This window comes from Bison bison, unplaced genomic scaffold (assembly GCF_000754665.1).
Source record: "Bison bison bison isolate TAMUID 2011002044 unplaced genomic scaffold, Bison_UMD1.0 scf7180017864491, whole genome shotgun sequence".
Lineage (NCBI taxonomy): Eukaryota > Metazoa > Chordata > Mammalia > Artiodactyla > Bovidae > Bison > Bison bison.
The window spans coordinates 5,250,884-5,276,023 of NW_011495050.1; the positions used below are offsets into that span (position 1 = coordinate 5,250,884).

At 38.9% G+C, this 25,140-nt stretch overlaps 1 protein-coding gene across 1 annotated transcript in view; it reads left to right on the plus strand.

Annotated features, from left to right (window-relative positions):
• The window catches only part of EIF3H (eukaryotic translation initiation factor 3, subunit H), a 97,748-nt gene extending 74,924 nt beyond the window's left edge, over positions 1-22,824 (plus strand). The window contains exons 3-8 of the mRNA XM_010863430.1: positions 5,538-5,705; positions 7,256-7,355; positions 8,589-8,738; positions 17,279-17,399; positions 20,755-20,887; positions 22,594-22,824. Of these exons, the coding sequence (XP_010861732.1) occupies positions 5,538-5,705; positions 7,256-7,355; positions 8,589-8,738; positions 17,279-17,399; positions 20,755-20,887; positions 22,594-22,691 (770 nt within the window). The 3' untranslated portion in view covers positions 22,692-22,824. The remainder of the gene's footprint in view (positions 1-5,537; positions 5,706-7,255; positions 7,356-8,588; positions 8,739-17,278; positions 17,400-20,754; positions 20,888-22,593) is intronic.
• Positions 22,825-25,140: the final 2,316 nt, after the last annotated feature.

Here is a 25,140-nt window from a genome sequence, read left to right on the forward strand (position 1 = left end):
TGCAGTGTTTTAGGAGGTTGATTATATATTTGTGATAATTCTCAACTTTGACATTTAAAAATCCTTGATGGTAGTTTTATCACTTAAAATCTTACTGGTAGTGCTAAATTATTGGTTAATTTAGTGATCAAACATGCACACGCTATGGTTTCTGAAAACCTAGAAATTGTGTTTCTACTCCCTCTCTGTTATGCTTTATTGATTCAGAAATAATTCTCTCAACTTTACTAATAAGAAGAGATGAGATCCTGTAAATGGGTGGTTGCCTGGCTTCAGAGTCAGAAAGTCTGAAGTCCAGTTGAGTCCTGCCCCTTCACATGTTGTAATACACAACTTTTTAAAAAGATGTCAATAATCATGATTGCTTGTCTCATTAGAGTCATCCTGAGGAATAAAGTCAAGTACCATGTGTAGACCTCTTAACAGGAAGGCTGACTTAATAAGTGCTCACTAAGTGCTAGTTTCTTTCCTGTTGCTTAGCTGTCTCCCTTTTTCTCCACACTATGTCAATACATATGCACATTTTAAAATGTGGTTTTATTGTATTTTTTAAATGATTTAGATTTATTTGCTACAATGTTAAGTAGTCAAATAATAGATCTGTTGAATTGTTTTTAATTTTTAAAATTTAAATTAGATTATTCCTTGGTTCCTTAACTGTTCTCTAAAAAGACATCTGTAAGCTCTCCCCAGTTCACTGCGTGCCCACCTCCCTCCCCAAATCTGCCAGACAGATCGTTTTAGAGTATGTTTCAGTTTTCTTCTTTCAGCTCATCCCCACCTGGCCAACTGTGTTAATTCCTTGTTCCTGTTTTTTTGGTGATAAATTGCATTCATGAGGGCTCACTTAAAATAATAAAATAAAGATGATTTTTAAAATGAAGGTGGGAAATTTGAGGTGAAAAAAATACTAACTGATTATTCTGCTGAACTGAAAAGCTTCTAATCCACCATCCTTCCCAGTGGTCTTAGGGAGAACTCAAAGTCTTATTTGGTTGTTTGCCAGTGTGAGTCCCAGCATAGCGTTTAAATAGAAGACTGCATATTATTTTCAGTGTTTTCATATTTGGAGATAAAAACTAGGGAAAGCCCTACAAATGTGATGGATTTTTGAAAGGAATAGTTAACTATTGGGCACCCTGCCTCAGTTAAGACAGTTTTAGCTCTAGGCAATTTAAAATTGCCTGTTTTGAAAAGAAGATATCTGGAAAAAGTGAATATGAATATACTGGTGCCAAACTGAACAGTTATTCAGTATTGTAAACCATGCTGTCCTTTGCTTGGGAGAGGCTTAACCAATTAAGATGATTGTAGAGGTTGAAGAGATTTATAAAACTTCATTTTTATAGCCTTCCAAGTTTTGTAGCACTACCTCAGTTGCATCTAAGTGTAGTTTGTGTATTAGTAATTTGAGTTGGCTTAGCAGTAACTTTCAATTTGTCTTTGAAATTCATTTGCTATGCACTGCTTCTCCTCAGTTGAGAGGGTGTGTTTGCTTTTTAAATGAACAATGTTTAAAACATTCTTTCATAAACTTCTCACTACACAATTCTGAGCCTTTCTGTTGAGTATTATCATAAATTTTGAAGTATTTCCCTCTCCCAAAAGGTTTTTCCTTGCTATTCATCTTTGGGAAGTTCTCCAGAAATATTTAGCCATTAACTCAGAAGTGAGTGTCATTGGTTGGAGTTGCTGCCTGGGCTTCTGTTAAATCCGAGAACTTGGAGAACAAAAATGAAAGTGTCTGTAACCCTGAACCAACTCAGCAAAGTTGCCAGTAAAGGCTTGTTTATTATTTCATTAATCCGCATTAACTCCACAGTAGGGAGCTGTGGCACTTTATATCAAGGAACTTTTGGTTTTCTTTTCCTTCTCCTGTGTTTCTTTTTGCTGATTCTCTTCCTTCGGAGGTGTGAGGCAGTCCCTGGCTAGAAGTGAACCTATCTCCCTGTGTAGTCACATCTTTTCTACCCCTCTTTTAAAACTCCAGCAGGGGGTTAGGGGGTATTAAGTGAGGATGACCGGGAACGAGAAGGAAATGGCAGCAGTCCCCACTCGCCAAAGCCTGTGGGCTGGGACACCCGTCCTCACAGTCCCTTCCAGATAACATGAGCTCCTCTCATCCCAGTTCATCCAGTATCCTAGCTAAACTGGGTCTCTTGTTCATACCTCACCTACCCACCTCCAGTATCTCTCCCTTTCACCTCCAGCATAACTCCTGAGAGGGATCAGCAAAGCCACTAAAGCAGTGGCATTTGCCTGGGAGATGAGAATCTGGAATGACCATCCCTTATTTCCTATGTGAAGTTTGCTGCCGTGCCACTGTGTCACAACTCTCTTCCTTCTGTCAGAGGGATAAATGCGTGTCAGCTGGTGTGGCAGCTCAGTTACGTTGATTGGTGGGAGTGTTGGGAGCACAGTTTTGAGAGAGTTTAGCTTTTGTAGGGGTTGATTTTGTACGTTTTGAGAACCTGGGTTGGAGGAGGAAGGGAAAAACTGAGAAAGGCGCCAACAGTCTGTCATGTCTTGTGTGAGCGTTAGAACAAGGACACGGACCTAAAAGACCGCAGAGATAAAAATTCACTTGGCTGTTTTTGAGTTGTCTCTTGCTTGCATATAATAGGGTAAATATGACTTCTTTAGAATTTTTTAAAATTAAATCAAAGTAACTTCTTTAAGCTTTGCTTCCCTGGTACCTCAGTGATAAAGAATGTATCTGCCAGTGCAGGAGACACATTGGTTTGATCAAACCCAAGGTTTGATCCTTGGGTCAGGAAGATTCCTTGGAAAAGGAATGGCAACCTCCAGTATTCTTGCCTGGGAAATCCCATGAATAGAGGACCTTGGCAGGCTACAGTCCTGGGGTTGCAAAGAGTCAGACACAACTGAGTGCCTGACCACCGCTTGTTTACACTGTGCGTTTCCTGGAGCCTCTTGTGTAGTTGCAGCAAGGACTGGGCCTCAGTGCACCACCCAGGTTCACTTCGGAGCTCTGGCACCCCAGCCTCACCTTTTCAAGGGTCACTTGCAGTCTTTTTAGATCCTTTCTTTCCCTGTGATACCTCCAGGAAAACATTCATTTAAAAAAAAAAATGTGTTTTTTAATTTAAAAAATGAATGGTTTAAAATCTATAAACCAAGATGAAGAATGACCTGCAACTTCACATATTTTTTGTGTAATAGTGAAATTTCAGTTCATTGTAGATTTTTCAAGAACAGTTTTATTAACTCCCCTCTCATTGTTCTTAACCCTTAAATTTGTTTTTTCATCATATGAAAGCTCTTGTGACCTTAAAAATAAATTTTTATTACAATGGTAAATCCATAAGGCAACAGGCTTCACTCATATCTCTTAGTCTCTTTTCTCGCTGAGAGAAATACTTCATTTTCCTTCTTATCCTTATTCAAGGGACTTTGAGGAAGGTAAGACTCTGTATGAAGAAGGAATCTGGATGTTTGCTACCAATTGTAAGATGTTTTACTTCATGCTTCCTGAAAATGCTATTATTAAATCTGTTGTATTCAGGCTGTTTGACTTATTAGTAAGATTAAATATTTCTTAGAGATAGGCATTTTTATTTTAATTATTAATGCCTGCTAGAGGCCTGGCTTTAGTTTATAGAAAAATCATTACTTACAAGTAGCATATCCAGTGAGCAGTGTGGAGTCAGAGCATTTTGACTGGGATGAGCTCTCAGATCTTTTTGGAGATAGGAAAACTGAGCATCAGAGAAGGACAGCAAGATCCCCCATGAGAGAAATCCCAACGCCAGCATGAAAACCTAGATTGCTAGATTCCAAGTCTTTTCTTTATTATTATTGCAAGTTGGTAGAATCTGATTTGTGCTTATTTTGTAACTAAATTGTATGTTGACAGGTGTTTAAGAAGGACCTGTTTTAAAAACAGCTCATCCCATACATTCGTGTTCTGCACTGTCAGTTGCTTGTAATTGATCTCTCTCTCTACTTTCCTGTCCGTTTAAAACAAATACTAAATTTAGCTCTGGCTCCTGTTTTACTGGTAATGTTAGAATTTTTCATTCATAAATTACATTTGATTAAAATTTACTAGCCAAATCAGTGATTTTACTTGAAAAGAATTGTGAAATTTTAAAACAGAGATCATAGTAGTGGTTCTATCCCAGTTTTATGTGGTTGATGGAAATCTCTTAACTGGCTAGGAAGGGGATCTCTTATATGCTTGAGAGTGAAAAAATTAAGAGAAGAGATATTTGATACAGGATCACCGTATTAATTTTAGACTGCTGCTTCTTGAGACCATCATGTTGTATATAAAAAGAAAAATTCAAAAAGCACTTAATTCTGAATAGTTGATGAGTTGGCTGCCATCTTTTATCATGAGAAATACAACTTTCGTTGGAATAAGCAGATTTATAATTTCTTTACCTAGTAACAGGAGTTGAAAAGACCATGTCCATCTGAGGAAGTTTCTTTTATATACTTTGATCCTAAATTTTGTTTGATTTGTAAAACCATAGCACTGTGACCAAGGAAATGACATTTAACCCACTTTTGCTGAAACCTGATTAAAAATTTAAAAAATGAAATGGTTCGATTTGAGTTAAACAAGTATGTTTAAGTGCATTTATTATACAGAAATAGCTTGACTATTACACTAACTATAAAATTTTCTCCTGTTTTACGTATTTGCTACTCATTATTGGGCTATATTGCTTTTCAAAATACATTATTTATTGTATTGTCAATTTGCACCGATTTTCCTGGTAATATGGCTTTGAGTTAATAATGTACATTATAGTCATTGACAATAAAAGTTAATTCAACTGTTCCGTTCCATACATGGTGATTAGCATATGACTTATCTAATAAGTAATATTGATTACTTAATGTAAAGGAACTCCCAGACAAGAAAAAAATTCTTTTTAAAATTTAGCACATGCAGCAGGGGGCACCAGACGAAGGCAAAAATGAATTCTTATATTTTTAATCAGCTGCAGCTTGTGTCCTATTCATACTTAAATCATGTGGTAGTTAACTGTTTCCCCATTAGTTTTCTTGATGGTTTTAACTTCTTAGTTCTAAAAGCTTTGTTGAAACAGTGATAACTACTCTCAACTTATTCATTCAAACAAAACTTCTTACAGCCAACCAATTTAGTAATTCATAAATTTCTTCTTAAAAGAGACCACATTTAATAAATAATTACTTGTTTGCAATAAAGCATTATTATTACTGTTAATATTACTATTAAAATTATTACTATTATACTATATTATATTACTACTAATATACTATCATTACTATTAATATTATTAGTTTTTAAATACTGTTTCTACAGAATGTTTTTTGGCTAATGAGAAAAGGAATGCCCTAATGATTTGAAGGCTTAATTTGTTTTCTTTATTGTAAAGTGAGTGAATTTAAAAATCTGAAAAAATGTTCCCTGTAGATAAGAAATAGCTGTATAGAAATTTGTTTCCAAAAAGGCTTGTTTTTTCATATAGGTGATGTCATTAAACAGTTGTTCTTTTGTCCCCCTCGTGCCCATCATCTAGTCCAATATCAGATGGAGATGATGCGGAGCCTGCGCCATGTAAACATCGACCACCTCCACGTGGGCTGGTACCAGTCCACATACTACGGCTCGTTCGTCACCCGGGCCCTTCTGGATTCTCAGTTCAGTTACCAGCATGCCATTGAGGAGTCTGTCGTTCTCATTTACGGTTAGTAGGAGTTTCCTTTATTATTCTTTTCTTCCCTTAATATTATTGCTACTACTATTTTTGCTTTCTGTCTTTTTGCCTCTAAGAGCAGCCTGGCAGGCCTTCCCAAGTAAATACCAACCCTGTTTCTGCAGCAGCCTCAGCAGCAGCTAAGTCTAGACAGGGTTTCCTTCTTTCTGTTTATTTTTCTTGCTATCAGAGCCCTGATGTGTACATTTTGGAATGCTGGAGTAGCTGCTTCATTTTTATTCCTCCATCTCCCCTCCCTCATTTGAAGGGGCTGGTGGAACTAGACCAGATGTCTAACAAACCCCGATTGCTAGAGTGTCTGGCTCTGTACGTGACTGACCAATCATAACACAGTGTGCCAAGTTTTTTTTTTTTATACCTCTGACAGCAGCGTACAAAACCTGGACTGTTTCTTAGCACAAAGATTTTTTTCTTTTCGGCCGATTTAATGGTGTTTCCTCAAGCTCTCCAGACCAGATGTTCTGTGCTGTATCAGAACTGTAGGCAATTTAACAGCTTTATAGCCTTCCCCCTCCCCAAACACTCACAGTTTGCCATATCTGGCAGACTTGCATATAGTTTCCAGCTGAGAAGTAAATGTAACGTCCTGAGTATCTGTCAGAAAAAATACTAATGAATACGATCAATCTTATGAGCTGCCCCCAAATTGTTTCAGTATGTTAACAATTGGATTACAGTAAAGAACAAGTTGTTAAAGTGTACTTATATTGGCTGGAAACATTGCATCATCAGACCTTGATGAATTTTCCACTTGTTTCAATCTATTTTGGTTTTCATTTTATCACCTATTGCTAAAAGTTTCACTGTGTTAAGTTTCAGGCAACATGAATGTTAACACAGGTTTTAGGCGAATATTGGCATGCCGGAGCCGTTATCATGCAGCAAGTGCTAAGCTCCCTTACTCTTGGAGTGTTTAAGCAGTTAGTTTTGACAAAATTAGTTTCTTTAAAGCTAAAAAGACACTTGTGATTGCACCTTGACTTTAGTGGTTTTGTTTTTAGAATTTGCTTTAACTAAAAAAATGTGAGCAGTGATTATTAGGATGGATAAAGTGTTTGTAGGGCCATTCATTTAAATTAGGGACAGAGGAAATACACAAGTGCATCCAGGGAGTTTTCATATTTAATATTAGTATTTTGCTTTTAATTATGCAAGATATATATAAGATGTATGGAACATATGCTGTATTTAATTTTTGTCAAGATTGCTGGTTCCAGTTGAGTAGATCTGAAAATAACTGTATTTTGTATCTTATATTTATAGTTTCAGGTGGAAGTTATTCTGCCTAGTATAAGTAGGATGATAGTTTTTCACTTAGCGTTTGCTATATTGCTTTGAATCTGCTTCAGATTGTGCTCTGATCTTCATTGATTTTTATTTTATTCTTCATTTATGTTTATTTTGATCTTCATTTTGCTAAGATTGTACAATAATTAACAGAATGTGCTCAGAACCAGTGTCATTTGAGCACTGGTAGTGACAAAATTCTTAGTAATTTCTTTCTCTTTTCTTTATTTGAGATCCCATAAAAACTGCCCAAGGGTCTCTCTCACTAAAGGCATACAGACTGACTCCTAAATTGATGGAAGTTTGTAAAGAAAAGGATTTTTCTCCCGAAGCGTAAGTGTTTGGGGGCCTATAAGGCATATGTTAAGGACTGGGCATTTTTCTTTTAAGATACTAGTTTGCCACACGAATTGAGTCCTCGGCGGTAGTGCGGTAATGCTTCTGACATGTGGACGGTAGAAGTGTCTGCATGGCTGAGTGCTCCTTGATCTCTCCCTTTCCATGTTTAAACTGTTCTTTATGGAATGTCTCATCTGTTGTTCTCACCATGGGTGAATGCAGTTAGAATGAGAATTAATTAGCTACTGGATTTGAAGAAATACATGATTAAATAAAAGGAGATGGGATGAGTATTCAGCGGCTGTCAGATTGTAAGCTCTGTGTCAGAACAGTTGTGAGCCGTTTGTCTTATTTTCTGACCTCCTGTTTCATTGTGGGGGACGGGGTGTGGAAAGACAACGTTTTAAGGGTTTAGTAAGGAGTGTGGCTTTTGGGAACTTTTATAGGTGACAGGAATGCAGAGAACTAATTTTAAAGCTGTTTTGTGATCCTGCATAATGGCACTGGGATATTTACATGAAAATTTTTTTAAATTTCGAATTCTTTCATTTTCTGTTAATTATAGGAATATGTATTTCTTAATAAATTAAAGTTAGTGGCTTTGACTTCATTTGGGACAGACAGTTCATGACTAATTTCCCATTTGGCTCCTAAAGAAATTAACATACAAAGAATTTTAAAAGAAAAGCTAACTCATGAACATCTCCTGGGTATGGTAATTATAATTAAACTGTGAGAAGTTGTATTCTTGCTGTGTTTTCAACCATTGTGTGTGGAATAGCCTGTGAGTGTCCTGCTCATTGTTAATCTCTTTGAGTTCAGTTGGTTTTTAAGTGAACTTTCCAAGAATGAGAGTATTTCTCTTTTCTAGCTGTTTGTTTTAAATATTTTAGATATAGATTATATAGCATAATTTCATATGACATTTGCATTTTTTAGTATGTGGAATTTCAAAGATACCTGATTATGAAGAAAGAATTGTTTCTGTGGCCAAGAGTCTTATTTTCTGGTCTTACAGCTCCAACTCAGATCATTTTCCGAATTGTTCAAATCACTCAACTTGTGCTTGATTCTGTAATTCTCTCCCTTTTTTAAAGATTGCTAATGAAACAAACAAAAACCCTGAAGAGGGCCTGTAATTAGGAAAAATGTAAAATGTATGAAATAGTCACTTTAACACTTACTTCTGACCACCAGACTATAAAGTATTTTTAACATGCTTTGCAGATTGAAAAAGGGAAATATCACCTTTGAGCACATGTTTGAAGAAGTGCCGATTGTAATTAAAAATTCACATCTGATCAACGTTCTAATGTGGGAGCTAGAGAAGAAGTCAGCTGTAGCAGACAAACATGAATTGCTCAGTCTTGCCAGCAGGTAAGCAACCCTGTCTCATGAAAAGTCCCCCCCTTTTTTTTAAAATCACTTTCTGCAAAAGATTTTTTAATTTAGACATTACCTGTGAAACAAGGGGGGAAAAATGACTTAAGCATGTTGGGAGGTTCTTAAGACATAGTAACAGCACGTAGTACTTGTCCTGCTGCTGCTAAGTCACTTCAGTCGTGTCCGACTCTGTGTGACCCCATAGACGACAGCCCACCAGGCTCCCCCATCCCTGGGATTCTCCAGGCAAGAACACTGGAGTGGGTTGCCATTGCCTTCTCCAGTGCGTGAAAGTGAAAAGTGAAAGTGAAGTCGCTCAGTCGTGTCTGACTCTTAGCGACCCCATGGACTGCCGCCTACCAAGCTCCTCGGTCCATGGGATTCTCCAGGCAAGAATACTGGAGTGGGTTGCCATGCCCTCCTCCAGGGGTCTTCCCTACTCAGGGATTGAACCTGCAGTGCCAGGTCTCTGGCTTTGCAGGCATTCTCTTTACTGTTTGAGCCATGAGGGAAGCCCGGAAGAGCACCATGGTTATTGATAAAGTGAGATGAGGTTTGAATACTAATTACCTCTTGTCATTGTAGCTGACAGCTGCCTTGCCGTGTCATTTTTGCTTTGAGATGGTAAATGCCCATGGAGGAGGGGTTTTTTGATGTGGCTCAGCCTTATTTATTGTACACGAACATTAGAGGCTATGGTATTATGTCTGGATACTTAATAATGTGTAGGAGAAAACCAGAAATGCTTGTTTGTTTTACTGTGGCACTTGCCCTTGTTCAGATGTAGACTCTGTATAGCAGTAAACTTTCCACTTGAATTTTCAATCAAAATTAGAATTTTCTGAACCTGACACTGGTTTTTGCTCTCTTAGCCAGTGGTAACATAATTTGCCCCATCCTGACTGCCTTAGCTATCTAGTTGCTAAGATACTATTTATTATATTGGTAAAATGCTGACTGAGGTGTGCCAAAACAGGGTATTTCCTTTATGGAATTAATGTTTCATTTCCCCTCATTTATTGCTTTTAACAGAAATATGAACAGAGTCAAGTATGCTGCTGCTAAGTCGCATCAGTCAATGTCCGACTCCGTGCGACCCCATAGACGGCAGCCTACCAGGCTCCCCCGTCCCTGGGATTCTCCAGGCAACAATACTGGAGTGGGTTGCCATTTCCTTCTCCAAAGCATGAAAGTGAAAAGTGAAAGTGAAGTCGCTCAGTCGTGTCCGACTCTGTGCGACCCCGTGGACTGTAGCCCAGCAGGCTCCTCCATCCATGGGATTTTCCAGGCAAGAGTACTGGAGTGGCTCCTCCTAAATGCTCTTTAAGCTTGATGCTAGTGATTGTTCTCTGTGGCGGGAGGAAGCTATCAGCAGGTAGGTGTAGGTAAACTATGAATATGCAGCTGCTGAATGAAAAACAAGGTGTGTTTTCTTAAAGCAGCCAGCTTGGAACAGAAGCTCAGGTATTCATCAGATTTTTAGTTATCCCAGATAGAAGCTTTACAAAAGAATATACAGGCTTTGTGCTTCCTCAGTATAAGCCAAGTGAGGATAAACCCGGAAGCACAGTGTGCCCAGTGCTCTTGTCCATGCACCAGGACGGGTGGGGCTGTGGTTGAAGAACCACCTTCCCATTGCTTGAACTCATCACAGAGACCATTAGAAAGTCTTTACAGAGGAAGGAGATGGAAACTGGATGGTAAACGGAGTGCTAAGTAATACAGCCAGGTTGTAAGGCTCATTTGGCACTAAAGAGTGTACTGTTTGACTGCAAACATACATTCATAATAGTCCTTTAATTTGTCTCTTTTAGAAGGTCATATTTTTCTTGATTGCTTTCACAAACACACTTGGCACACCTGTATTTAAAGCACTGAGCTAAGAACCTTTTTCAACATGCAAGGTTACAATTTGATGTATTAAGTATATAGTTATATAATAATTTTAAATTTACTATGTGAAAGCTTTTGCTTATATAATTTATGTCTTCACCTTTTCCCAAGCTTCCTTTATTGATCATACAAAACAAATACAGCCCTTCTCTGCTTTCCCATTACCAGTGAGCTGGTCTGCAATGTCTGTCTGTCCAAAGCAGCATTTATAATAGCCAAGAAACTGTTCCTAGTTCACCATAGCAACTAAGATCAGGACAAATATTTATTTTATTATAGTTTTTATCTTCTGTATTTTATGTGAAATAGGAAAAGGCCTTTGCTTTCCATGTGAAGCTATTTAAAAGGGTAAATTGCTATTCCTTTGGGGAGAAAAAAAGAAGCAACCCTGAAGCTGTGCTTATATTAATGGACTGCTACATTGACCCGAATTGATAATACTAATTTAAAACACTGAAATAAATGTAACCTTCATGCCTCTCAGATTTTAATTTCTAACATTAGTAGCACGATGATGTTAATCATTATTTGCCATACAAATTTTTTCTAAGAAACTGCCTCAGAAATCATTCTGAAGTAGCTCCATAAACACTTTGCTTGGTCTTGCTTTTCACAACCCATATGTGTATATCAGTTTTTTGATTTACCTGATAAATTTGCTCTATGCTATGAATAAAACATACTACATTCCCTTTCATTTGAAAAATTCTGATTCTCAATTTTATTAGATGGAAGTTTTGGTGTAGTTATTTCATAACAGCCTTTATTAATTTTTAAAAATGTGTTACACAAGCCTTCAGTTTTTCACACATGAAAAAAAATCTGTTTTTTTTCCTCTTTAAAAAATAAACTAAGTGCGGGCATCATACATGAAGGATAGTAAGGACAAATTGACACTGCAGCCAGAGCAGGCCTATCACTGTGCGTCCTGGTTCACATCTGTTTAAGTTATCTGTTTCCAGTTCTTTGTTTCCTGGGCAATAAAAGAAAAGACTGTATTATTGAGACTCTGAAGAGTAACTCTGTTTCAGTATTCTGGTTGCACTGGTACTGAAAAGATCCCCATAAAGTTGCTCTTGGTAATGTATCTGATTCCCTGTGAACGTTATCTGTGAAACAGTTCTGTATTATTGTTAATTCCTTTTACCCTTCAAGACCTGAACTGTGCAGATTTTCAAGTATTTCTTGCTGGTTAGGTTTCTGAAGAGCATTCTTGTAATAGACTGTTATGAGATGTTTACAGTCCGCATACCTGTGCTTGCGCTCTTCCAGTATAACATTTGCCTATATAACACGTGACGTTAGTACTTTACATGAAAGACAGTTTTTGGTGGTGAGGGAAGGTCTGTTCTGGTAGTACCTTTCTTGTTGCTGAAATCGGTGCAGTCAGACTCCCGGATACAAGATCTGGAAACAAATACTCGATGTTTCTCTGCAGTGGCAGTAATTCTCCTCAGTGGCTTTTTCCTGTCTCTCTACCCTCTCCTCCATCACCCAGTCAAGGATTGGGGCTGACCTTTCCCTTCTCTGAATTTCTTTGCACTTCAGGATATAAATGACTTATATAACAAATAATCCTGTAGTGAATTACAGTATTTCGTATTTCTTTGGGCTTCAATTCTTTCACTGGTGGACATGAGAGTTCAGGGTCTCTCTGAGGTCTCATCTGGTCTCTCTTTTTCTGCACCCTTTTTCCTGAGTATCTCCAGTTCCTCTTTGTACTGATTCTTTTCTGTTACATTTGTTGACTGGCTTTCTCCATTTAAAAAAAATAAAAAGTTTTTTTTTAAATGCTTGACTCTTGAGAAAAATTGAAAGAATGTTAAGTCATACAATAAACATGCATAAACCTTTACTTGTATACCTTTGCACCCACTCTCTTTGTAGACATAAATGGGTTCTTCCCTGAACCATTTGAAAGTAAATTACAGACCTGATACTTAACCCCTAAATACTTGAACGTGCATCTCCTAAGAATAAGTAAGGACATTTAAACTTGTTTAAGCTTCTCTCATCTTAAAAGACGAAGTTCCAAAAAGAACACCTTTTGACCTTGTATCAGTTTATCCATTTCCTTTCACCATTTACTTCATTTTTTCCTTTAAAACTTTTTAATAGGATTTTCTGCGTGTCACTGTCTGTATTTACTCATTTCCCACTTATCCTAAACACTCAGTGTTCCATCTATTCTGTGATAGAGTTTTTGCTCAAGCCACACAAGATGACTTAATCACGATATTGCTGGATATGGTAGACTCTTAAGCATTTAAAGTGCTGATAACAGATTCTTCCTGAAATATTTTGAGTCTAGGATTCTACTACTGGGTTTTTTGTCTTTCTCCACAGTCAGCCTTCCTCTGCTCATCCCTAAACTATGTGTTCCTTGGGGTCTGTCTTCCTGTATGTGATTCCTGGGGTGATCTCATCTACATCCTTGTCTGTGGCTACCTTCGGTCAGGGGCTCATTATTTCTTTTCCTGATTACTTTCACAGTCTCTTAATTTCCTGCTTCTGACCTTTTCCTCTTTCATTGCAGTTATCTTGCTAAAACTAAAGTGTATGATCACATTACTCCTTTGCTTAGAATTTTGGCTGAGACCCCTTTGTCCTTAGAATAGAATCCAGACTTCTAGCCCTGGCTTCCAAGAGTCTCTGCTGTGTGACTGTTTGCCTCTTCAGGTTCATTGCTCTCTTTTTCCCCTCATCTTGCCCTTCTTCCGAGCTTCTGATGTACTGAGTTAATTGTGGTTCTGCAGATGTGTCACACTTTTCATGCCAGTGTCTCTGAACAGGCTTCCTACACACAGTATCTGAAGTGTCCCTCCCCGTGTTCCTTGTCTTCAGCTCCCGTCTCCAACTCCTTCAAAAACTCAAAATACAGCTGTCACATAATCTGGAGGGTCTTCATCTGATCCTATCAAACTATCTTTTATGCTTCTCTTCTATTATAGTCTCCCACCACTGTGTTGCACTTCTCTCTTTGTGTTCCTTTCTTCTCAGTAGAATGTTCTGAGTGTGACTGGGAAAGTAAGTATGTACTTAGTAATGTATATTGAAAGAATGCATGCGAGAGGACACAGTATTGTTAAATTTCAGAAGTTATTTGGAAAGCAGTGTAAATAATCAGTCGATCTGGACATTTGATTAGATATTGGGGGAAAAATATTTTTAATCCTCATCTTGCACTATCAGCTCAAATTACAGATGAATTAAAATCAGACTATTAAGAAATTGGAAAAAAAAACCAGAGTGAATACTTAATCTGATTTCCAAGGAAGAAGAAATATCTGAAAGTTAAAGGTGATTCACAAGATTATAATAAGATAAATATTAAATAAGATTTAATTTGCAAAAAGCACTTGATTTTTAGGTTAAGTCATCAGGCCAAGCTCTCAAGGTAAGGTAGGCAGTGCCAAACCTAGAATTAAAAGATTGATTTATACACACCCACAGAGGCCAGACCTGTGCTCTGTCTGCTATTTAAGATGAAGAGTCAAAGCGTTCTTTTTGTTTAGGTTACAGATGGAATCCATATAGAATTCATGTTTTAGCTGGATCTAGTTTTACTCATTCCCAGGATTCCCATTCTGTTTCTTCCTCAGGCTCTTTTCTGTCTTAAGTGCTGTAACCAACCATGCATCTGCTCAGGCATGGAAACTGGGAGTCACCCTTGATTCCTCTCTCAGTTCTGCCCGTTTTCCTCCGTGCTAACTGCCACGGGGCTAGTGCATGCCACTGCCACTACTGTCTAATACCACAGTGTATTTCGTGTGTGTGTGTGTGTGCAGTTTTAAAAGCAGAGATAAACTCACAGAAAAGGAAGGCACCATTTTAACCATTTTTAAGGAATACATTTTTAATATATTTGCAGTATTGTGCATTCAGTACCAATTCTCATTCCCCGTCCCCTTGCAGTCACTTGTTACTTTCTGTCTCTGTGGATTTGCCTCTTCTGGACATTTCATATAAATAGAGCCATATGATAAGTGGCATTTGTGTCTGGTTTCTTTCACTTAGTGTAATGCCTTTAAGTTTCATTCATGGATCAATACTTTATTCTCTATGATGCAGTAGTATTCCATTATATGGATGTATCACAATTTATTTATCCTTTTCTTGTTCCCACTTTCTGGCTGTTTTGAATAATTCAGACATTAACATACACGTACGAGTTTTTGTACGAGCATGATTTTTCAGTTCTTTTGAGTGTGTGTGTATACATATATTTATATACACACCTAGGAATAGAATTGCTGGGTCATGTGGTAACTTTGTGTTTAACTCTTCGAGGTACCACCAAACTGGTTTCCACAGTGGCAGCACTGTTTTACATTCTCACTACAAATGTGTGAGTGTTCTAATTTTTCTTCATTCTTTCCAGCACTTCTGTCAGTTCAGTTCAGTCACTCAGTCCTGTCTAACTCTTCGTGACCGCGTGGACTACATCACACCAGGCCTCCCTATCCATCATCAACTCCTGGAGCTTACTCAAACTCATGTCCATTGAGTCAGTGATGCCATCCAACCATCTCATCCTCTCTTGTCCGCTTCTCCCACCTTCGATCTTTCCCAGCATCAGGGTGTTTTCCAATGAGTTAGTTCTTTGCATCAGGTGGCCAAAGTATTGGAGTTTTAGCTTCGGCATCAGTCCTTCCAATGAATATTCAGGACTGATTTCCTTTAGGATGGGCTGGTTGGATCTCCTTGCAGTCCAAGAGACTCTGAAGAGTCTTCTCCAACACCATAGTTCAAAAGCATCAATTCTTCAGCGCTCAACTTTCCTTATAGTCCAACTCTCACATCCATACATGACTACTGGAAAAACCAAAGCTTTGACTAGATGGACCTATGTTGGTAAAGTAATGTCTCTGCTTTTTACTATGCTGTCTAGGTTGGTTATAACTTTTCTTCCAAGGAGCAAGCATCTTTTAATTTCATGGCTGCAGTCACCATCTGCAGTGATTTTGGAGCCCAAAAAAATTAAGTCTGTTACTGTTTCCTTTGTTTCCCCATGTATTTGCCATGAAGTGATGGGACCAGATGCCGTGATCTTAGTTTTCTGACTCTTTACCATCTTCTGGTTTCTACTCTCCAGTGTATTCTTTGTATAGCAGCCAGGGTGGTCATTTTAAAATTTAAGGCAAAACGTGTCACTAGGGTGGAGAAGGCATTGGCACCCTACTCCAGTACTCTTGCCTGGAAAATCCCATGGATGGAGGAGCCTGGTGGGCCACAGTCCATGGGGTCGCTGAGAGTCGGACAAGACTCGGCGACTTCACTTTCACTTTTCACTTTCCCACATTGGAGAAGGCAATGGCAACCCACTCCGGTGTTCTTGCCTGGAGAATCTCAGGGACGGGGGAGCCTTGTGGGCTGCCGTCTATGGAGTCGCACAGAGTCGGACACGACTGAAGCGACTTAGCAGCAGCAGCAGCAGCATGTCACCAGGGCACCATTCATGTTAGAGTCACAGGTCTCATTTGCACTGTGTCCTTGGAGTGTTGCATGGACAGCCAGCAGTTCCTCATACGTGCTTGTCTGACCTCCCTAACCTGTCTCTGTTCCTCCCACATCAGGCCCCATATTTTAAAATCTGTCTAGTTGTTGCCCATCTCAGGCCTTCAGCACTTGTGCTTTCTTCCACCTAGAATACTTTTTGCATGGCTGATGCCTTCTAATCCTTTGCTTTCAACCTGTCGTCTTTTAAAAGAAATATTCTGACCATACTATCTAAGTGTCTATCTCGTCTCTTCCCTTCTTCCTGTCAACTGTAAGCTAGTGAAGACCAAGACTAGGAACGTCTCATTCACTGTTGTCTCCTCATTAACAGCGCTCCTTAGTAACAGCACTGAGACTGGAACAGAATAGTCATTTAGTAAATAGTCTTTTGGAACGAATGAGTGAATCCTGTTTGTCAGCTAGTTATTTTTAGATTACATCTGTGTGTAGTGGGCCTCACCATGGTAGGAGATGGTTGCAGGAGGAAATCAGTGAATATGATGGGCATTGTACAAGCCGTTAGCATCACTTTATAAGAAGATTTTGGTAAGTAAGCTACAGTCGAAATTTCTGGAGAGGAAAAGATGGAAAAATGACTATATTTCAGATTCTAGGAAGGGTAGAGGGAAAGGAGCCCTCTTCATTTGGCCTTGCAGAATAAATGCTGCTGTTACTCTTTCAGAACCTGCCAGGTAGAGAAATCACGTGCCAGAAGTGTCAAGTCTCTTTGCCTGGTTCTTCCTTTCTGTGACTTCTAATCTGAATGTCTGGAGCACAGTTAGGGAGGGCCGTGGTGGGGATAAGGAAGTGTAAGGAGTAGTGAGCTTAGGTTAAACTTGGTGTTCCAAAAGTACACGTTTTAGATAACCCTGCTGCTGCTACGTTTAACTGTTTACTGCTTTGACATGTGGATGCTCTGACAGTAAGAAACTGAACTATTTCAAATACCATTGTAGTTACAGTTGTGGGTTTGATACAAAAAGTTTAATAACGTGCTGACTCACATTCTTTCCTCCACCCTTGCTTTCTTGTATGTGTGTGCTTTTTTTTTTTCTTAAAGCAAATGGCAGATCACATTAGAGCAGTGGCAGAGCTTTAACTTTAAAAGTTCGACATGTCAGTATCTGTACTTTATATTTCAGCAATCACTTGGGGAAGACACTCCAGTTGCTGATGGACAGAGTGGATGAAATGAGTCAAGATATAGTTAAATATAACACGTACATGAGGAACACGAGTAAACAGCAGCAGCAGAAACATCAGGTTGGTATCTGGGAAAATCAGCTAACATAGAATTCATTTCTAAGTGTGATGCTTCAAGGGTCATCTTCAAAATGACCTAAATTAATAAATCATTGACTCTTAGCTGGTAACTCTGTATCGTATTTTAAAAGATTATTCTTTATATAATATGTTCCTAATAGATTATTTGCAAGTTGTACTTAATAATACCTATCTTGAAGAGAGCTAGTATTTTAAGCTCAGATGGTAATGCCAAGGTTATGCAAATAAGGGCTACATTTATTGAGAAAATCAGGCAGAGAGATTCTGGAGGGTCACAGCTCATTTCTTTACTAACTATAATTGGTCTGCTAGTGGCTTATTGCAGTACAGTTATCAATCTCCAGTTCATTTTAAGAACTGAGCAATTGTGATTAAGAGCAAGCAATTTTGATAGGAAATAACCTATCAAATAACCTATCACAGACCAACTGCTGTGAAACAGATAGTATAATACAGAAAAACCCTAGGATTACCTGGATGTTCTCATATGCACATCCATACTGCTCTGGCCAATCATACTTTTCTTTGTCAGTGTTGCCTGAAGGCCACATGATTGATTCTCACAGTTCGTGGAATACTGTTTTGGACTATACTGCTCCAGAATATTCTTAGCATTTGGTTCATAGATAGTTGATTCCAGGGTGTACATCCATGCGAGTGTTTGATTAGTCTGTTCATTACAATGTACTTTAGGTGTTGGTAACTATAGAATTCTAAGCACAACTAAGTTGTTCTGAGAGTATTTTATTTAAAAATTAATTTCAATGTTCATATATTTACTGAAATTTAAAATGTATTTTTTCAGCATACATAAAATACCTTTTTTTTTTTTTTAACTGAAAAGATGGTGATGAAGACAGTAATGTTGAATGTCTCTGGGGAAAATAAAACCATCTTGATCCTTTCTCCTACTGGCCCTTCCTATAGTTCAGGCTCAACTGGAAGATCAAGTTGAGAATCTGTCACTAATGAGACAGTTGATTCTGGAACCAATTTTAAGAGAGTTTTTTTGGAATTCTGTCATAAATTTTTACACTTGACATTTGTTCTTAGCACCATTCATAACCCTTTTTAGATTTGTCTAACTTCTGTTCTCATGCCTTATAGTAAATAGAAATCTTCTCAAGGCAAGTTACTTCCCTTCTTTAGGAATCTAAGAACTTAAAATTTTTACTAGCCTACCCTGGTTTGCCATTCAGTTCAGTTCAGTTCAGTTGCTCAGTCGTGTCTGACTCTTTGCGACCCCATGAATCACAGCACACCAGGCCTCCCTGTCCCTCACCATCTCCAGGAGTCCACTCAAACTCATGTTCATCAAGTCAGTGATGCCATCCAGCCATCTCATCCTCTGTCATCCCCTTTTCCTCCTGCCCCCAATCCTTCCCAGCATCAGAGTCTTTTCCAATGAGTCAGCTCTTCGCATGCGGTGGCCAAAGTACTGGAGTTTCAGCTTTAACATTTTTCCTTCCAAAGAACACCCAGGCTGATCTCCTTTAGAATGGACTGGTTGGATCTCCTTGCAGTCCAAGGGACTCTCAAGAGTCTTCACCAACACCACAGTTCAAAAGCATCAATTCTTCGGCCCTCAGCTTTCTTCACAGCCCAACTCTCACATCCATACATGACCACTGGAAAAACCATAGCCTTGACTAGACAGACCTTTGTTGGCAAAGTAATGTCTCTGCTTTTGAATATGCTATCTAGGTTGGTCATAACTTTTCTTCCAAGGAGTAAGCGTCTTTTAATTTCATGGCTGCAGTCACCATCTGCAGTGATTTTGGAGCCCAAAAAAATAAAGTGTGACACTCGCCACTGTTTCCCCATCTATTTGCCAGGAAGTGATGGGACCAGATGCCATGATCTTCGTTTTCTGAATGTTGAGCTTTAAGCCAACTTTTTCACTCTCCTCTTTCACTTTCATCAAGAGGCTTTTTAGTTCCTCTTCACTTTCTGCCATAATGGTGGTGTCATCTGCATATCTGAGGTTATTGATATTTCTCCCGGCAATCTTGATTCCGGCTTGTGCTTCTTCCAGCCCAGAGTTTCTAATGATGTACTCTGCATAGAAATTAAATAAGCAGGGTGACAGTGTACAGCCTTGACGTACTCCTTTTCCTATTTGGAACCAGTCTGTTGTTCCATGTCCAGTTCTAACTGTTGCTTCCTGACCTGCACACAGATTTCTCAAGAGGCAGGTCAGGTGGTTTGGTATTCCCATCTCTTTCAGAATTGTCCACAGTTTATTGTGATCCACACAGTCGAAGGCTTTGGCATAGTCAGTAAAGCAGAAATAGATGTTTTTCTGGAACTCTCTTGCTTTTTCCATGATCCAGCAGATGTTGGCAATTTGATCTCTGGTTCCTCTGCCTTTTCTAAAACCAGCTTGAACATCTGGAAGTTCACGGTTCACGTATTGCTGAAGCCTGGCTTGGAGAACTTTGAGCATTACTTTACTAGCATGTGAGATGCGTGCAATTGTGCAGTAGTTTGAGCATTCTTTGGCATTGCCTTTCTTTGGGATTGGAATGAAAACTGACTATTTCCAGTCCTGTGGATACTGCTGGGTTTGCCATTACCTGACCTTTTAAGGCTGTGCATGGGCTATTACTCCCTTTGCTGTTTTAAGCAGTTCACAGCTATTAGCATCTTGATTGTAATTAGAACTGTAAGTTTATAGTTGGTCTATGTCTTTATATATACTCCCACTTTTTCTGCGTTGAATCATAGAATCCAGAGTTTGAAAGTTTTTGAAGTGTTATCTGAACTAATACTCATTCTCAGCTGTGGTGGTTTATCTGTTGTTAAGAATAATAATAGTATTTACTATTATGATAATAGTATGTTGTTACAGTGATGTTATAATAGTAACATCATCAATATTATTGTTCTTTTGGTCAATAGAGATAAAGTTGAAAAAATTCTACACTGTGGTATTTCATTACTTAGTTCTGTAAGTTAGGATGCATCATACTTGTAGTGCTGTTATTACCCTGTTGTCATAAATGGTCAAGTTCCTCCCTTTTTGCTTACTCTTCTTGAGCTTCTTTGCCTTTGAAGCCCCCTCACATAACCAGTTTTGCTTTTCCAAATCATTAGTTAGATTAGACTCTTAGAACTCAGAATGACACTAGAGTTTATAACAAAGTTTTCTTTGATTGGCATGACTGTTGCCATATTTAGCCTCTTAGAGGCAAGGATTAGGAAGGGTTGCGTTTATAAAACCGAGATTGGAATCAAAGCAGTGGGATTTCTGCTTATCGCATACGTGAGGGAGGTGTTATTTTTCTCCTTGGGTAGAGAACAGTAACCCAGCCGTCCCCCGTCTGAATTTTAGTATCAGCAGCGTCGCCAGCAGGAGAACATGCAGCGCCAGAGCCGAGGAGAACCCCCGCTCCCTGAGGAGGATCTGTCCAAACTCTTCAAACCGCACCAGCCCCCTGCCAGGATGGATTCTCTGCTCATTGCAGGTACTGCTGGCCGTGCAGAGCATGGCTGGTTTTCTTTATTCTTTAGGAAGCGGAAGACGGTGGGAGGTTCACTAACAGTAAGATAGTGTATTTCAAATGGTTGAATGATGAACTTGAATCTGGCATCTGTAATTTCTGAAATTTAAGAGTTTGTCAGTCCTTGTTATTTCTAAGGTCCTTTTCAGTGCTCCACTCGGTGTTTATCTTAACAGACACTTCTGAGGTGGGATTATATCAACTTTCTAAAATGAGAAAGTTTTTATTGTGGATCATCTAACATAGAAACCAAGAAAAAATGTTTATTGTCTCATAATGGAAACGATCATTTAGCTGAAACCCCTCTTTTGGTGCTCTAGCCTGATTGAGCTTGGCCTGAATGTGGGTATGTGAAATTAATTGTAGTTTTTGACTCGAAGAAGCATCTCCCTTACTTTGACTCATATTGTAGCAACATGAGTGTAACTCTGGATGGAGTTTCTCAGGGGATACCTAACATTTAACACTGCCTTAAGGTAGTGGAGGCCTTTTGTCCTGTGCTAGGACCTGATGTTGAATATATAACATTCATGCTCTTACTTAGCTGTAATAACTTATTTCTGTGTAAATGTGGTTGAATACTGTTTGTTTTAGTCAGCCAGTTGTCCAAGAGATTTGTTAGTGTGAAAATCCAACTCACAGAAAAGCTGATCCTCTACAGTTTCTCATTTCTGTTGACATATTTTAGAGCAGGAGAAAATTCCAAATTCCTTAAAGCTTTCTGGTACATGTATAAATTAAATTTGGGAAACTGAGACACATTTCTTACCTAAGGTCCAGTTTAAGCAAAATTGTATTTCTTACACTTTTAAGAAATGTGTAACTGTCGCATCAGATCAGATCACTCATCTGAGGACTCGGGCAGTAATGGAGCCCTCCCCTCACGTGGACTCCCACTCTGGCTCTGTCTTGGCTCTGGAGGTGCAGCAGGAGGCTGTTAATACTTCCAGAGCATGGACTCAAAACTCCTGTAGTTGTTAGCATCCGGGGCAGGGGGATCTGGTCAGTTTCTGTTCTTTGGTTGGTGTCTCCTTTCTACCTGACTGAGAAGAGCTAGTGGTGTTTTCTCACTTCTCTTAGTTACAGTGTTGGTCTGATCTACACTGTCAGTACATTTTGATTGACAACTAACATGTGCTAGTAACTGCTGATTGTCTTTTAAAAAGTTGTCGTTTTTCTTCATTCTCCATGTAACCAAGAATGGAAGATAGCTTATCTTCAAAACAACTGAAATTGTTTATTATCCCTTATGAGTGAATAGAATTCTTAACTCTTTTAAAACAATTTTTATTGCTGTATAGTTGCTGTACAATATTGTGTAAGTAACAGCTGTGCAATCTAGCGGTTCCGTTGCTTTTACGTTTATACTCCATTTGTAGTTATTATAAAATGTTGGCTATATCCCTGTGTTGTGTAGCCTCTAGCTCACTTTATACCTAATAGTTTGTACCGCTTATTCCCCTACCCCTGTATTACGCCTCCCTCCTTACCTCTCTCCACTGGTAACCCCTAGTGTGTTCTCTGTATCTTTGAGTCTGCTTCTTTTTTGTTATTGATTCAAAACATAATAAAATTCTGTATTATGCTGAGTTTATCATGTGACTAGTATTCTAGGTCATTTTGCAATTTGTGGAACATTATGACTCTTTTTCACTTTCCTGAATGCACAGGCCAGATTAACACTTACTGCCAGAACATCAAGGAGTTCACTGCCCAGAACTTAGGCAAGCTCTTCATGGCCCAGGCTCTTCAAGAATACAACAACTAAGAAGAGGAAGTTGCCAGAAAAAGAAGTTAACATAGACTCTTGAGATCACACTGGGGCAGCTCTTAGAAGAAGCACATTGGAATATTGGAAAGTCTTTCTAGCAATTAATAAAATAAAAATAAAGGAATCTTGACTGCTCGCTCATTTGGTTTTAGACAATATGTGTGTGTATATATATACACATTATGTTTAGCTTCTTATTTTTCTTTTGCTTATACCTGTGTATTTCTGACGATAAAGCAGGCTCGACCAAAAGTTTCACCAGTTCACACCTACAGGCTTCATCACGTTTGTTACCTTTTCGGTGCCACATTTCAACCACCGGTCCTGTGCTGCTTGTCCCGACGCCTGACCTGGAAGCCCTGGCACCTGCTCTGAATTCTCGGACTTCTTCGCTTGCCAGTGAGCGCAGCTGGAGCCCAGGCTTCCTGCTCCTGCCCTGGCACCCCTTGTTCTCAGGCCTGGGATCGCTTGGTGTACTTCCTGTGGCTGGCTTTTCATTTCTTCAGATGATGGTTGGCCGGTCCCCATGCTCATAGGCCATTCACAGGGCACAAGAATTTAAAAAAAAAAATCATTTTGCTAAAGGACCATGTTTTGTATGAAAATGAAATTCATTCTGTGTGTGTGTGTATGTGTTTGAATTGAGGACTTCATGTTTATTTTTTTATACCATGAACTGTATTAATAATTCTGCTAATAGCAAGTTTTATGAGTGGAGAAAGAGGAATTGAGAAATAAGTACTACATTCAGTGGGAAAGGACAGTTGTAATAATTTTTCATTTTAAAGAAAATTTTTAAAAATCCTGCCATTTGTATAACACCAAAATCAGTGAGTCCCCAAAATGGTGGAGGTATGCCTGTGAGACTCTTGCTGTGATTTTCCCTTTGAAGACATGGCCCTAGAAAGATAGTCAAAAGGAATGGGTAACAGATAAGAAGAGAAATCCTTTTTTTTTTTTTTTTGCAACACTATTTTGGAGGCAGCACTGGGACCCTAGGATCAATCAGCTGGGTTCCACCCTGGCTCTTTTCCCTTCTTTTCCCTTTAGTGTGCCCTTAGGCAGATGGGCCACTTGATACAAAGAGCTGACTCATTGGAAAAGGCCCTGATGCTGGGAAAGACTGAGGCAAAAGGAGTAGACAGCGGCAGAGGATGAGATGGTTGGATGGCATCACCAACTCAACGGACATGAGTTTGAACAAACTCCAGGAGGCGGTGAAGGATGGGGAAGCCTGCAGTCCATAGGGTTGCAAAGAGTTGGACACTGCTTAGCAGCTGAGCAACAACAACACAGACAGGTTGTGCCTGACTCTCCTTGTCCAGAGGAGAGGAGAGAAGGAGACAGGTGTATTACTTACAGAGTGGTGTGAGCACCAGCGGGCTTGTGGGGAGCCGTGGTAGGTGTGGAGCAGCCTCCGTGTGAGCTGTGACCAAGGGTGTGCTCCGGGGCTCTCCATTGAGGATATTGGGTTTTTGCTCACATGTAATTTGTTTTCCTAGGATAAATTCCTAGAAGCAGACTTACTGGTCAAAGGGTATATACAGTTCTGAGGCTTTTTATTGCCATGTTACCTTCAGGAACATTATATATACTGCTTTGCAGTCCCTCCATGGTGATTCCTTGTTTGAGCGAGCATGTGTTTGAGTTTGACTCTTAGGCAGAGGGGATTATTGGTAGAGCCAGTCCCTGCCTTTGTGGGTGGTAGACTGTTGGTTCATTTCCCGAATTCTTGTTGCCTAGATTTAGAATTTCCTTGTGAATAAAAGCAAAGCGGCCTTGAAGGATCAGAGAGCAAACTGAAAAGAAGGAAAGTTGGTTCAAACATAGTCTCATGTAGTGTTTCCCTCGTGGCATATGGTTAACGGATTCATTCATTCATTATTGTATTTTTTAAAGATGGGAATCTTTCTGAAATTCTGTAGGACTATTTAGGTGCCCATAACTCAGTAATATGTGAGCATATACTTAACAGAAGATTTCAGTAGTTTTTGAGTTAGGAATTACTGTAGTGGGAAAAACTGTTTAGGAAAACATGTCAATGGAAATTAAATCTCCGCAGTATGTAGTGTTAGGGAATAGCTTCTGTTCGGCATTTGATTTGAGTGCTAAATTCTGACATTTTTCAGGAACAAATACATGTGGTTCATCTTCTATAAATATTTGCAGTTTCTTCAAGTTGAAATGAGAAAAGCTCATAAACTGAGTACCAGGTCTAATAAATCATTCACTTACCCAAGAACAAAAAGAACAGAAAAAGCTAGCATGTTAACCAATGGAAAATTAAATGTTATAAGCCAAGAAAAGCAAAGGCTGTTTGATATTAACCCCATAATCATAGATAATGTTTTATAAGGCTCTAGAAAAAGTAGCATTTTTCTTTAAAAATGCCCAAGAGAATGAATCTTTTAGCCTGCCCAAAGTATCTTGTCCTTTTAAAATGGTA